A 15,563-nucleotide genomic window follows, 5' to 3' on the forward strand; every position below is an offset into this window, starting at 1 on the left:
GAATGTGATTTTAGAAACCACTTTTTAATAAGCGAATCCTCTCCATTCAGTGGGCGTTTTTGTGGAACTTCAAACACTTCAAAACACACGCTTAAATACGTTCTCTCCAAGTTGGCGCAGACCTCGGCGTCTTCAATCCGCACACCTCAGAAGCGTCTGGGGGTAAAATAACCATTTGAAGATTCGCGATTCTGCGCACACGAGCTCCAGCGCTGCCTCTGGGGCGTGACGTCACAGCATCATGTCGACGGGCAGCGTGCGCCATCTTGAAAAGGAATAAAAATCACGGGCGGTCCTGGTCGCGCTGATTCTCCCGTCAAATCCGGTTTCCGACCGACTTGCTCACACTGCAGTTCAACGGCGATAAGCGAGCTTGGGTTCGGAACAGGCCGCGTTGACGCCGCATTCAGTGCAGGACGAAGCGATGGCAGGTAAGGCTGCAAAACTTTGCAGGCGGGGGCCCGATCCTGCCCTGCTCGCATCAGCGCGGCCTACTACCAGCGCCGCACGCGTACCCCGCGAGCTACGGGGAACATAAATCGTGTCCTTTCGGATGTTCCGGTTGCACGTTCGTCTGCAGAGGAGGTGGTTTGATTACCGATGCTCGCTGGCGCTTAAGCGTAACGGACTAACATGTTGTTCATTTCCAGGGGTCGGCGGAGGGAACGATTTCCAGTGGTGTTTCTCCCAAGTGAAGGGAGCCATAGACGAGGATGTGGCGGAAGGTGAGCGCGCGTGCTCTTCTTATTTCTGCACGGTAATCGCGCGTGCTCTTCCCGTTTCTGCACATTAACCCTTCGGCTTAAAGTCGGCGCGCGCGCGTACCCCGCGTGTATAAATATGTGGTTCTCGTGGTCTCGGGTGGGGGTGCGTCCCGGTTTAGGTCCGTTGCGTGCCGTGGGGGGTAATGCATGATGTGATTTTAGCACGTTAGCCTCACAGGCTAGCGGGGCTGCAGCGGGCTCCTCGCATGGGTGATTAGCATTAGCGTATCAGGTCGGCAGAAGAAGCGAGAAAACCTCGTTCCGTCTCTATCTAGCGAGGTAGGTTAGATGGGTAGAAGTACGAGGCGTAACGTTGTTAGCAGCTTCTCGGGTGTTTGTGGTTTGCGAGTTTTGCACATTCTGTTGTAACGTGGCTAGCGTTGCATGTTCAGAAGAAACCCGTCCGACGTGTTCGGCCAGTGCTCTTCACCAGGGTTAACAGGTCTAGCCATGCTAGAGAGGTGAATGCAAGCAGTAATGTCGAAGCCAGGGCTCCGAAGCACCAAGATGGTTATTGTTCTCTAGTTATTAAGCTTCCTGAAAATGTCATATCCCGTTAAATTGGTGTTGTGTTGTGATGGATAAAAGATGTGGCCTGTAGGTTTAGTGCACTGTTCCTAGCACCATTCTATCCGGTGTTATTTGGTAATAAATTCATATCAAGTGTAAAACGTATTGATGGATACCACATTGTTTATAAGCGTCATCGAGGACCACACGTTCTTTTCTCAAGCTTATATAGCTCCTCCTTCTTTGCTCAAATGCCTATTTTTCTATAGCTTGATGATTTAAGTGACACCCATTCACAACCCCAGTCTTTGTGTACTAAGAATGTGTAGAAGTGCATAGGTTGCTTTGACAATTGACCCAGTCTTCTCCCCCTTTTTGTGTTTAGTAAGGCCATTTCAGAGAGTCATTGTTGGTGTGTGTGGGTCTGCTATTGAACGTGCTATGAAAAGTACGAAGCATTTATTGTGTCTAGCTGTGAGGTCTTGTGTAAGCAGGGCCAGGCACAGTAACGTCCAATAATATTACTTATATCGGTTTTGCTTTCAAATTAAGGCAAAATGCGCATGTCATGGAGCCCTTGCCCAGAGTGCAGTCAACTTGCACCTATTTGTTTCAATTTATTGATCCTTTGATCATGTTTTATTTAAAATTCGGCACGGCAGGGTGGGGGTTGTTTTAAAAATGGCAGGATGTGTGAAGGCTGTAGCTTTGAGAGAAAGTTCTACTAAGCAGAAGGGCAGAGAATTCGAGCGAAGTTGTTTGAGGGAGCAAGCCATTTTATATTAGCTGTGTTTCCTACTGGCTATGGATGAGGTAGGTGGCTGCATGTGTCAAGGTGATCTCATGATGCTTTTTGCTCTGTGTGTGAGAACAGTATGTGGTGCCTAAGCTTACCGTGCCTCATGACCCAGCTATACACGTACGGCTCCATGCAAGGTGCGAGTCTTGGATGCCAAGAACTGAAATTCTATGTTAATTGTGGATTTCTAATTGGACACTGACTTCCTGCTCCAGCTTGGCTGTCAAGTTGCTTGTTCTCAGGAATGAAATGGCAGTGCATCTGTATTTTGAAAATAATTTTTCGGTTTGAATAGTGGTTTTCAGGCATATAGCTAACAGTACCATGTAAACCTATATTTTCTGGACAAAATGTCATTCAAGTTATTGCTGAATTGATGTTGCAGAATTTACAGCATTTGTTTTTAGAAAGATATATTTCACAAACGCATGTTTGTAATCTGCAAAACCACTTGGTTTATCATTAGTTTGGGATTAATGACATTGTGCCTCTTTGGTGTGAATTGAATGAAATGAGAGCATATGAGTGCTATGTACTTTCTGCAGTGTCTGTCAAATTGTTGGTGCCAAATAGTTTTTGGGACAGTGTGTAGATGTAGTTAACTGCAGTCTGTTTTCAGCCTGTAGGCTGACTGCATACATGTGCTTTTATTAGTGCTTTATAGAGGGTCGTAAACACTGAAAATAAACTATTTATTTTATACGTGTTCATGATGGCCTTGCTGTCAAAAGGAGGTTCTGAATACATACAGGAAAACTGATAAGTTTGTAGATACATTATTACACTAGTGAAGAAGCGTGATCTTGCTAAAACTGGATTCTAGATTGATTTTTAATGTAATCCTCTGTCTTGTACAGAATTGCAGATCATATTGCAGTGTTCAACAATTCATTTTTGACAAATAAGAATAATGGTTCAAACTCAAATAGGCAGCAAAATGTAGCCTAGTTGGCATAAACATTCCTCAATTAATTTTACAGTATATTTTGTTATTGGGAATGTTTAGTGTTCTGAAAGGATAATTCCCATGTTCATAGAGCCATTATTACTTTTTTATTACCATTAATTTGCCTTCATAGCAGTTGGTGTCTGGTGCCCGTGTTAACATTTTTTTGTCTCATTCATGTATTGTAGTCTGTTCTCAGACTTGCGATCCAGGTTCTGGCCTAATCTACTAGGTGTTCTTAAAGAAAATGTTGAGCATATTTTGGCCAATTGAGCTTGGATGTGTGTGAAATGGTAGCCCCCAGATCAGACCAAGTGATATTGCTGGTGAAGGATTCTAGCCCATGCCAAGTTTGTCTTTCCCGTGCTTTGCTTTGTGGAACTGCAGCAGCCCTGCTGCCGAGCTGTTTCCTCAAGGTTCTCCCCTTTTTCATGTCATTTTGGGAGGTTTTGACGCCCATGTTGATCTTTCCATGGGTGGACCTAACCCCGCAGCATGACGGGAAGCGTCTGTACCGGTAGAGCTTTGATTTATCCTCATGCTCCTGGTTTGTAAGCAGTGGGAATGGTGCTGAAACAAATTATTACCCAGATGGGAAGCAAAAAAAAGGTTTACATGTGCTATTTAAATGAGAGATTGGATTGTTATCCTGTTGTCTAGGTGAATTAGTTCCGAAATATGATAAAAGATAGAAGTGATTCAGAAAAGCTGCTTCAGCATGCTGACGCTAAACTGTAGCGCTCATGCAGGATGAATTGTCGTCCCCGAGGCGAATTTCTGTGGTCCCACCCTCTTGCTGGAGAGAACAATGATATGGCCCTGTGGCTTGTGCTGACTAGTTGCCGGTATGAAGACAGGGTGCAGTCAGGTGCTCTGACTGGAGTGTTGTCAGTCCTGTAGGAATCTGCTTTTGAACAGACGCTGTATGCCCCCCCCCCCCCTCAAATCCCAGAGCGAGTAGCTATATTTGTAGCCACGGCGGTGCTAGCGTCATGCGGCTGTTGCTCACTGCGCATCGCTGCAAGGCTTCTCCCGTCTCTCGCTGGCGCGGGATTCCTCTCCCAGCCCACGCGTCCGGCATGATCGACAGACTTGCCTCACACGTGCTCGCGACGGGCGGCGTAGCACCGTCGCCTCTGCCTCGTCGGCTTCTCCCAGTCACCTAAATCCCCCCCTGCTGACTGCCAAAGCCTTCACACAGCTAGAATGGCCTACCCCCGCGCTGCACGATGGGTACGTCTCCGCTCCTCCCGCCACGCCTCTGGGCGGCCGTGGTCCCGTTCGCCGTTTTTCTCTTTGTCCCATAGGGGCTGGTGCATGATGTCCTGCTGTTTTTTGCTTTTGAAAGCGATTTTATTCCTCTATCTATTTATTTATGTATTTTATTTCTAAAACAATATCTCCATGCGGGACGGGTGATGCTGCGTGTCGGTCGCCGTAGGATGAGCCCTGCATGGCTGAAATTAGTCCGCCTTGCTGCAAATCGTTTGTCGTTGCAGAGGTGGCACTCTGCAGGCTGGTCACCTGCAGTGCCACTTCACTAGATGTCTGCTGGCCCTTGACGCTGCAGCCCCTCTGCTGTTAGTATTGCCGTTGCTGTTTATTGTTGTTTTCTGCTGCTGCTGTGTTTTCCTGCTGATGTTGCAGTGCTGCAGTGTGCCTTATCTTTAAGTGTGCTGTTCTGCGGTTTAAACCCCCCCCACTCCCTTGCTTCCTCCAAGAAATGTGTTGGAAAAAGCAGAGGGAGAAAGACCCGGTTGATTTAATGACTGTGCTGCTCCCGTAATGGCTTACTCATCTGATTTACCGAGCTTTCCGAGAAACGGCTACCGCGCGGCTGCCGTCTGCCCTGGCAGGAGAGGTGGCAACGTGAATTGGCTGCTTTTTGTAGACTGTTCCGTCAAAGCACCGCGACGGACTGCAGCCTGTCCGAACACTAGCATGGCGGTGTCCCGTGCTCCAGCATGGGTACGTGCATGTCTGTCATCCTCGCTAGCTGCGTGCTCTGCTGACTCAGCATTTTGGGAAGTTGGTCAAGATCTGAGGAGGGGGAGAGAATGGAGCGATTGCGGGATGGAAGATTGCAATGCGCATGACCTCACATTGAACACAGAATGTGATGGTCACATCTTTTTGTATTGCATGGTGCATTACCCCATCTCTGTATTGAATATCTCAGCACACATGTCACTGGGATTAACGTTTCATCTTTGATGAGCGGCGTGGTGTTCACAGGGAGTGTAGTGCGAGTATTGTATCTTCAAACACACATTGTGTGTGCTATTAGTTATGCCTGCTTGCTGCTGTATTCCACATAATTAAGGTAGAGCTGTATTTTCTACTGTCTTATGTTTTATGCTGTATTTTGAAGGTATAACCTCATTAAAGGCTAACTTGTTAATATATCTGCTACTTTGACAGATTGCATCTAACGGACAGTAGACTTGTTGGGGAGTTAGATCCAACAAGCTGTAGACATGTTGGTGAATTAAATTTAAGTGGAGAAATCCCTTGGCAAACTTGCTTGGTTTCTCCTGAACTCTGAAGTAAGTGTTCACTTGTAGAAGAGTCTAAGACTCTTCTAGGTATCAGCATTGATCCCTGTTTTCTACAGTATTCTAGTTCATTGTTATGTTGGACTCTAACCTACTGTACTAGGATATTCTATGAGTAAGTGACAGCACTTTTGTAAGTCGCTCTGGATAAGTGTCTGCTAAATGCCATAAATGTAAGACAGTTTATATAGCATGACCTAAACTAGTTGAGACTGTTTCATCAGCTGAAAAAAGACAATAACTGTAAGCTGACAGACAGGAAATTCACAACTTCATGTAGGATTGAGGAACAGGCAACAGCATAACTGAAGTGAAGGTGAAATAAATGCAGGTGTGGTTCCCGAGTTTACCAAGTGATCATATTGTACTCAAAACATTTGGTTTGTTAATTGATATGAATGCCGTGATTGACCAATCCCAGGTTGGGATTGGTCAGAGTGCTCAACACGTTAAAATTGTACAGTTGCTTTGTGATACCAGCACTTCAAGAATAACACAAGTTGTTCAGTTGCAGTCCACAAGCTATGTTGCCTTTGTGCATGAATACACATTCCGTGAGCACTTTGATTTTTTTTTCATGAGTTGTCAAATAGATAAACATGTTTATCTATTTGACAACTCTGTTTTCACAATGTTGCCTCACGAATCTTGTATGTTGCTGAATATCGTACTGCATTTAGTTTATATGGGAATACTGTGCTAACTTTTTGTCTATGCAGAAACCATGATGTTGGCTTAGTTGTTGGTGTAGCGCGTGCCTCCTCCATCCGGAACAAGCCTAATGTATTGCAAGAGAGCTGTCTCCAGCCCTACTCCAGCAGCCATCTTGGTTGGTGGTCCCAGGGTGGGGTGCGGTGGGGCTGGGATTGCTCCTTTGGGGTTCCGTTGCCTCCGAGAACCTAACTGCCCTCAACTGTGCTGATTGGCAGAATTGGCAGCAGGTGATCTTGGATTTGTTACTGTCGCTGCCTGTAAATTGCCTCATTCCATCGCCATGTTCCCCTCACTTACACCAGAGCCACGCTGGCCATGTCGTCCAGGATTGTCTGTGGCAGACGCACTATTAATCAGGGCCCCATTTCCCAAAGTCTTCGTAGTGTTTGGATCATTTTAAGTGTTTGCGTGCACAGAAAGCCAGCCTGGGTCCTTGTTTATTGTGAGAGGTTGCAGCAATGCATGGCTTTCCTTCTTTCCTTACTGGTATTGTTCTGCCCTTTTTTGTGGTACTGGTCAATGCATAGACTTGGTGCAAGAGGCTATAAATGTGTTCGTCATTGTAACGTTGAACAAACAATATATAAAACGCGTATGAAATGTAGTGCGGCGCATTTCTGCACCACAGTGTTTATCTGCACCATTGATATCACTAGTCTCCCACCCTTCCTGCTTTACCAGAATTGATTAATGCATAATTGAGGAATGCTAACTTTGGTTCGCATACAATCGTGTCTCGCCAGCATGCCTTATATTTATTTTGGTATAAATAGCCCTTGCTACACTGTAGAAGCTCAGTTAAAACAGGGTAGTTCGCAGGCAAGTTTTTGTGCGTGTGTGTACGCGCGCATGTTCTGTTGAATTCGGGGCTTTCGGTGACCATGTTGTGCTGAGTATCCTGCCTCAGGAACAGTGAGTCATGTTTGCTGTACCTCTCAGTCCTGCTCGCCTCAGAAGTGTATTTTTAACCCAAGGGGCCGGGTGTAGGAAGTTGACTGTTGTAAATTGCCTACTGTGTCGTTCAACATGTAATGTCACTGGTTTGTGTGTTGAAGACTATGGAAGTGACACAACGTAATTACATCTGATTCACCTGGTCGGCAGAACAGTTTACACAGGCCGGAAGGGAAAGTCAGTCTAGTGTATCGAGCCGAAGCGCGTCTCGGAGACCGCCCACTTTTCTGCTGAATCGCTGTTCATATGAGTGGCTCTGGCTCATGCAGTTGCTAACTTGCTAACCGAGATCCTTCCCTGTGGTGTTTTGTGCATCTTTTGTATTCCAGCGGACATTATCTCAACGGTTGAATTTAACTACTCTGGGGAACTGCTGGCTACAGGAGACAAAGGAGGGCGAGTCGTCATATTTCAAAGGGAACAAGAGGTAGGTTGCACTGGGTGAAAGGCACTTCCAGCATGGACGTGGGATTCCTCCAGAAGGAGCACCCGTGCATGCTCCGTGGCACTCCGTCTGCATGCTCGCCTCCATTCTTTTCCAAAAAGGTTGCAAAAATGTGACTTTCACACTGGGAGTTGGAGACGCTGACTAGCATCCCTTCTCATCAGCTAGACATGGCTTGAGTTTGACTTCTGTCACTGTTTTCAGAACCACCACGTGTAAAAGAACTCTCCCTCTTCTCACCCCTTCAGAGTAAAAACCGCCCGCTCTCACGAGGAGAGTACAATGTGTACAGCACTTTCCAGAGTCATGAACCTGAATTTGATTATTTGAAAAGTTTAGAAATTGAGGAGAAAATCAATAAAATCAGATGGCTCCCCCAACAGAATGCTGCGCACTTTCTGCTCTCCACAAACGGTAAGTTTGTTTATTTTTTTTTATTTTTTTTTTTTTTTTTGCTTTGTTTTGTTTCTTATAGTGAAGGTGGTATAACAATTGTGTGTCTGATGTAAAAATCTAATCTTAAATCAGTTCTTGGTTTTCTGTGGTGTATCTCTGTGCCTTTGTTGCTAGAGACTTGTGCTGTAAGGATGGCTAAAGGTGTGTCCTTAACCTGCTAATGACTTCCCTGTTTTGTTCTGGAAAAGATAAAACCATCAAGCTGTGGAAGATCAGCGAGCGAGACAAACGAGCAGAGGGCTACAATCTTAAAGACGAAGACGGCCGCCTGCGAGACCCGTTTAGAATCACAACGCTAAGGGCAAGTTAACCCCCGCAACACACCATCACTCTTTTTCCTGTCTCCTGCCTCTCTTTGGAGACATAAAAGGACTTCTTGTTCAAAGACAATAAGCTGCGTGGCCCGGTGACATTTAAACGATGAATCGGTTCAAGGCCTGTCATTTCATTCTGTATGTTCAAGGCTCATGCAGGTAGTTCCTGTATGAGGGGTCAAAGTTCGGTTAGAGTGCGCATTCATTCAGCTTTGACAAATCTTTTACAATACTTTTGTCAGACCCTTAACCAGTAGATCAGCTATGTTGAGACACAATTTAAAAATACTTATGAGTGCATAGTTAGCTCTTACCAGGTTACTTGCTTAAGAATTTGTTGATTTGGTTCTTCCCTCTCCAGGTGCCTGTGCTGATGCCCATGGACCTGATGGTGGAGGCCAGTCCACGGAGAATATTCGCAAATGCGCACACATACCACATCAACTCCATTTCAGTAAATAGCGATCATGAAACATACCTTTCTGCAGATGACCTAAGAATAAACCTATGGCACTTAGAAATCACAGATAGAAGTTTTAGTATCCTTTCTTTAATCATGTGTTTGGACATGGGTTTCAGTTTTGGAGGGAAAATTAAACTTGAGATGCAATCATTGTTTTAGCACTGTTTTTTCACTGTTTGTCAATTCGGTCAATTTTGAGATGATTGGTAAACACTCACATCCTCTCCCCCCCCCACACACACACACGTGCACACCAGCCAGCCCCAACCCTGGCAGTCTGGTCTACTTGCATTCTGTTGCTTTCCTTTACTGCAACCCCCCTCCCCCAGATATTGTAGATATAAAGCCTGCCAACATGGAGGAGCTGACAGAGGTGATCACGGCTGCTGAGTGCCATCCCCACCAGTGCAACGTGTTCGTGTACAGCAGCAGTAAAGGCACCATCCGACTCTGCGACATGCGAGCCGCGGCGCTCTGTGATAGACATAGCAAATGTGAGCAACTCCCGTCTCCAGCCTTCATTCTCTCCAGGGCCAACCTGTCTGTTTCTGCTGATTCTTTTACAGTTTTTCACATGTTTGTTTATGAAGGTTTTCAGTCATTCATTTTCATAGAGTTGTTGTTGTTGTTGTTGTTGTTGTTGTTGTTGTTTTCCTAAGGGCAACAGTGTGCATCTACACTTAATTGAATGCAGTACATTTAGGAACACTGCATGGCTGTTCTGCCCTTTAGCGCAGCATTTGTAATGAGGTTGTAATGTGTAAGTAATATTTTTGCCATATTTAGTGGGACAAAATGCTTTGTTTGTTTATTTAATGGATGAGTGTTGTTTTTGGCATCAAACTTTCCATCCCAATTCCTTTAAGACAACTTTGGGGGTGGGTGCAAAAAAGAAACAACGTTACCCTCTTGTGATTTCTGTCTGACCTCTTTTGAATCACATTACCAGGATCTGGGAACCATACATTCAGTTTGGTGGTGGTGGTGGTTTCGTTTTCCAGTGCCCAAAGCATTTCTGTTGCAGAAGTGGGGAAACATTTAAATCAGCATAAGTCAAATATTTGGAGAACAACCCCCGACATAATCTTTCCTAAATTAGTTAAACCCATAGTGTAATGGCCCACCTACAGGAATTCTGAATATTATTTCTTCACATATTTATACATCCCTTTCTTTAAGTTAAGTTAAATTGAAATTGCTTTTCTGAGGGGACATGCAAACCTGATCTTTTGGTTGGCTTCACCTTTTTTTTTTTTTTTGGTCCTGTGATCCCATCTTTAAATGCTGTGGTAGAATGTATTACCAGGAGTTTGGGGAGCAGGGATTAACACACCAATTCACTTTTCATTAAAAAAAAGCATGTGTTTTATTTGAAAAATTAATCAGAACATTTAAAATGTTATTTATATCTCCTTACACTACAATATGGCAAATCTCAAAAATAAACAAAGATTTAAACCATAAAGCTATAAACACATCCATGTTGCTGCACATCTTTAGAATGGGAAGTGTAGAGGGCCTGGAGACCGTTTTCTCCAGGCGAACTATTAGTAAACTGGCCTGTAAAACGTCCATCTTGTCACGTCAGGGATACGTCGCTCCGTCTATGGTCAGTCAGAGCGTGTTGGATAGCTTTCCCTGCCTACTTGGTGCCCCAATGCGTATCGCAGTCCTGTCAAAAACACATCAATCAATATTTTATGTGGTCTGAATAAAATATTGTCTGTTTATTTAATTGATTTATTCAGTTATTTACACCAATGTTCAGAACGCACATTAAAAAAACGGCATAATGGAACGCAATGCTTTTTGTGTATAGGTCTATAGACTGCACTTTATATATGTTATTAGAAACGTTTATCATTAACCAGTATTATTACGACGATATAAAATATATACGTAAAAATACAACAAAAAAAACCCTTTCTTCGAGACTTTATTTTTTACAAGACTGTCATCATAGTGACTGAGCAGACTGTTGAGGAAGTCCCAAGTCTGCTTTTCTTTCACAGTTCTCTTCTGATGCCAGCGGTGGGAAAGGGCCGCAGTGATGGCACGGCAAACTCCAGGAGCGCCATCTGTTTTTCCACTTTGCACTTGCAGTCCACTCGACACTGCCAAATTGAGACCGACTGAAACAGTTTAACCAAAGCGGAAGCTTCATAGCAGCTGCAACGTTGGCTCAATTGTCTGTAGTTAGAGGTGAGGGCTTATTCTCAGCCTGTTGCCGTCCTCGGGATGAATCGCCTAGGGCACCAGCAATGTCGGCAACCGTGTGACTTTCCGGGAAAAATGTTTGGAGACTTGTAGGCTGTAATTTCCGGTCTGGCGTGATGAAGTGGATGGTCGGTGACTTGTATGCTGTCATGTTCACTGATGACCACATATCTGTTGCGAGTGAATAGCTGTCTGCACTGGACAGCAGCATGTGTTGTGCAACTTGTCTAACTGTTGTAAAAGTCTGGGATCGCTTTAAATGAAGGTTTTTCGACATTTCTTTAGCGAGATATTTTGTAACGGTTAATGTACATCTCACACTGTCTCTTATGTATTTGTGGCTTTGGCAGAAGTTCTTGTTAGTGTTTTGTGACCGTGCAGTTGTGGCTTTGCCAGCAGTAACCGCGTTTCTTTTTGAGGTCCGCGGCATTTGTGAAGCGATAAAGGGGGCTTCAATTTTAGATGGGAATGTATGTTTGATGCATTTCTGTCTTCACTGGCGGCTGTTTTTAAGCAAATCTTACATACAGGTTCATCAAGGTTTGCTAGTTCTCCCTTTTCATTTGGAACAAATCCAATATGCTGCCAAATTGTGGCTGTAGCATTCTTCTTTGGAATTAGCTTGTTCCACCCTCTAGACTCACCCTCTAATCCAACCCCATGCAGCGAACATGTTGTCGTCAGTATAAAAGATAGACGTGGAACAGAAACCGGGCAGGTCGGCAATTCGAAATATTGTGGCTATGGTGTTGGATCACCAACACCATTTTCAAATACCGGTGTATACGGCATTACCTTCTTACCACCCACCCCTAAGTGCCACCATGCTGTTTGCATGCCCCTTAGTTAGAGCTGTACAACTTAATCTTTAAGTAGTCTTTCTAAGATTTAAAAGCTATTCTCTTTTCCTCCACAAAAGTTTTTGAAGAACCAGAAGATCCGAGTAGCCGGTCGTTCTTCTCAGAAATCATCTCTTCCATATCAGACGTCAAGTTCAGCCACAGCGGCCGATACATGATGACTCGGGATTATCTCTCTGTAAAGGTGTGGGACCTCAACATGGAGAACCGGCCAGTAGAGACCTACCAGGTACTCCTCCAATCTGGGATGCGTCTTAGAGAGACTCTCTTAGAAATCTCGTGCAGGGTTCTTATGGACAGGCTAAGTCTAGAAAGCTTTTTGAAGAAGCGCTCTAGAGCAGAGGGCTTTAGTCGAGACCTCTGGCTTGAGCTCCAACACGCCTTCCTGTATAGCCAGGCCTTACCAGGTTCAGCTATGTAAGGAAATTAAACATCAGAAACCTGGTTTGATCGTCTGCAGCAGTATAACGGCGTCAGTAGACAGTGTTCTCATGCAGTGTCCTTTTCGCAGGTTCATGAATACCTGCGCAGCAAGCTCTGCTCCTTGTATGAGAACGACTGCATTTTTGACAAGTTCGAGTGTTGCTGGAACGGATCAGACAGGTACGAGTGTCCCTGTACGTGCCATTTTGCGCCATGTACACATTTACACACACACGCTGAACTTCTGAGGAGTGAGGTTCATTTTGTTACTTTGAGTAGAACGGTCAGCTTTGTATCTGATATTCATGCTTTGATGGACTTGTCTTTTTTTTAATATATATTCTGTGTGTGTGTGTGTGTGTGTGTGTATATATGTGTGTGTGTGTGTATATGTGTGTGTATATGTGTGTGTGTGTGTGTGTGTGTGTGTGTATGTGTGTGTGTGTATGTGTGTGTGTGTATGTGTGTGTGTGTGTATGTGTGTGTGTGTGTGTGTGTGTGTGTGTGTGTGTGTGTGTGTGTGTGTGTGTGTGTGTGTTATGGTTCAATAATGATCATGGCCGGTGCTGACGTGACCTCTCCCATCCGCTCTTCATCACCGCTGCACCTCACGCCCCTTCTCCTGTCCCGTTCTCTCCCGCAGTGCCATTATGACGGGCTCCTACAACAACTTCTTCAGGATGTTCGACAGGAACACGCGTCGAGACATCACGCTGGAGGCGTCCCGCGAGAACAGCAAACCCCGCGCCATGCTCAAGCCGCGCAAGGTGTGCACTGGCGGCAAGAGGAAGAAGGACGAGATCAGCGTGGACAGCCTGGACTTCAACAAGAAGATCCTTCACACTGCTTGGCACCCTAAGGAGAACGTCATAGCGGTGGCCGCTACCAACAACCTGTATATATTCCAGGATAAAATTAACTAAGGAGAACGAGTATGGGGAGAAAAAGGAGAGAAAATGAAAATGAGCATCCCCACCGTTTATTCTCCTGGCGCAGGACAGAGGACGCGCGAAAAACCTTCTACTTTCCATAGCCTAGTCCTTAAGTCAGCAAGAGCAGCTGCAGCCCTGTTGTCCTACCCGACGGAAGAACAGATGCACTCGCTCGTTTTGTCACTCATAACCGAGGGAAGTAAGAGACTGTGCATTTGTTTTACTAATGCCTCATCTCTTGGGCATAGTCACCCCCCCCCCCCCCCCCCGCCCCCTTCCAGAACACTCTATCAGAAACCAGGAAAAGGCCAACACATGCATCCTTATCTAGGTCCGTCCCCCCAAAGCACTGCTGAGCAGAATGGGTAAACCGCACGCAACACGGAGGCCAAATCAACACTCAACCCCCCTCCCCCATTTGTCCCCTCCCTCGTTTTAAGTCTGAGCCTTAGTTTTTGCTATTTGTGGACCTGAAATGTGGAGAGTACCTGCCCCCTCCCAGCCAGCGGCTGGTCTCTCTGGTATGTCGGAGCCAGCGGCTGGTCTCTCTGGTATGTCGGAGCCAGCGGCTGGTCTCTCTGGTATGTCGGAGCCAGCGGCTGGTCTCTGTGGCCTGGAAAGCCAGGCCTTTCAGAAACATATTTGTCGATGCATGTCAACATTCCTCTCTGGCCTCATTCATGGGTCCAGGTGTTTTATCTTTTAAGCACTTAATGCAGGTCTCCATTTTGGTCAGTGGACTTTTTAGTTTTATTATTATTGTTATTATTATTATTATTATTTCTCATACATGGTAACATCTACTCACTGACTGTCTATATATAACCACACCGTCTGGTGTCAAACCACTTAATAAAAGTAACAAAACTACAAAGCGAAAGCATTTTTTACATTAAGAGCAGGTATGTATGGGTTTATTTTTGGTTGTATTGTGGGTTGGTTTGTTCTCATTTCCCCTCCCAGTGTGTGTTCTGTATCTGCATGTATTCTGCGATTTATGTGGATTTGGCGCGCCAGTGATGAAATGTGAAGTCATCCTGCTGATATCTTACCAGCTACTTAAAGGAGAGCTCCACCCACGGGAGCGCCATATCCCCAGCATCCTCCTCCACACGTTTGCAGTCGGCGTGCCAAAATGGCGGCCTGTACCAACAGAGCCCAGTTCCCGGGTAAAGCATGCTTCTGTGATTGGGGATTGCCGATGTGCTGCGGGCATGCCCAGCGGGCGAGACCCTCCAAGGGAGAGTGTTCTGTCTGGGACAGCTGGGAAGATGCGGAGAAACTGGGCCTTGGGTGGACACTTCCCTGCGAGAAGCTGGTTAGAAAGCGATTCTCAGTATAGTACTACTTGAAGCTGCAGTTACACTGTGCAATTAAGGACGTTTGGCCATTTTTAAATGTCAGTATTGCCGTTGACTCTGAGATCCATCTTTGGAATTCTGTTTTTAAAAAAGGGATCGTGCAGCCTTAAATCTCTCTGTATGACTATAGGGAGAATCCCATAATGATTCTCCATAGTAACCGTAAATATTAAATGGCATCAACACACTCACACCCCTCTTCCCCCGAATCCCTTCTCCCACCCATGATGGGTAATTTCACTCCATTGTTGCATATATTTGCTGCTACAGTACGTGTGGCTTCATATTTGGACACTAAAACACATCTGGTGGTCGTTGGTGAGAAACAGAACATTTTGGGGGGAAAAACCCATTGTATCCATGGAAGCAGAGTTGAGTGCCTCTTCTAAAACAAAGCTGGCTTTTCTCCAGTCAACCGAATTTCGATTTTTCGTGACCCGTGCACTGATCTTGAGGTGCTCCTGCACAAATACTCAATAAGCAACGAAAATTTGTGCGTTTAAAAAAAAACAAAAAAAAAAACAAAAAAAAAAAAGGCAACCCTTCAGCGGTGTCCTGTCAGGGCATGGGTTTAACAGAGACGAGATGCACTGTTTGTGCGCTGCTAGATTGTGGCAGGCAGCGACAAACCGATCAAAAAAATCACAAAAGTTAACTTAACAGTTAAAAAGTACAAAGTTGTATAGTTGATTGATTGTGATGCTCTATAAATTAGGGAACAGACAGGTCAAAGGACGTACTCTCTCTGGCCATGTTCCTTGTTAAATAATGATGCTAACATTGTGGAAGTGTACACTTGTTTGATTATTTTTGACCAAAGTTAAATAAATTTTAATTGTGTTTACCTGAG

At 45.1% G+C, this 15,563-nt stretch overlaps 1 protein-coding gene across 1 annotated transcript; it reads left to right on the top strand.

Moving 5' to 3' along the window:
* Window positions 1-228: 228 nt before the first annotated feature.
* On the top strand, window positions 229-15,562 carry ppp2r2d (protein phosphatase 2, regulatory subunit B, delta). Its single transcript, XM_035533695.2, has 10 exons — window positions 229-431; window positions 651-725; window positions 7,572-7,669; window positions 7,936-8,101; window positions 8,332-8,444; window positions 8,819-8,996; window positions 9,250-9,414; window positions 12,057-12,226; window positions 12,509-12,600; window positions 13,064-15,562. Exons 1-10 carry the CDS (start codon window positions 425-427, stop codon window positions 13,341-13,343), a joined length of 1,344 nt encoding a protein of 447 aa, XP_035389588.1. The 5' UTR covers window positions 229-424; the 3' UTR covers window positions 13,344-15,562.
* Window position 15,563: the final 1 nt, after the last annotated feature.

This window comes from Electrophorus electricus, chromosome 15, assembly GCF_041902795.1.
Source record: "Electrophorus electricus isolate QZ-2024a chromosome 15, ASM4190279v1, whole genome shotgun sequence".
NCBI classification, from domain to species: Eukaryota; Metazoa; Chordata; class Actinopteri; order Gymnotiformes; family Gymnotidae; genus Electrophorus; species Electrophorus electricus.

Bases quoted from the DNA above. Each gene is read 5' to 3' on its own strand.
- ppp2r2d (XM_035533695.2), top strand. The intron at 7,670-7,935 runs GTAGGTTGCACT...TCACCCCTTCAG, and splicing joins TATTTCAAAGGGAACAAGAG to AGTAAAAACCGCCCGCTCTC. The intron at 12,601-13,063 runs GTACGAGTGTCC...TCTCTCCCGCAG, and splicing joins TGCTGGAACGGATCAGACAG to TGCCATTATGACGGGCTCCT.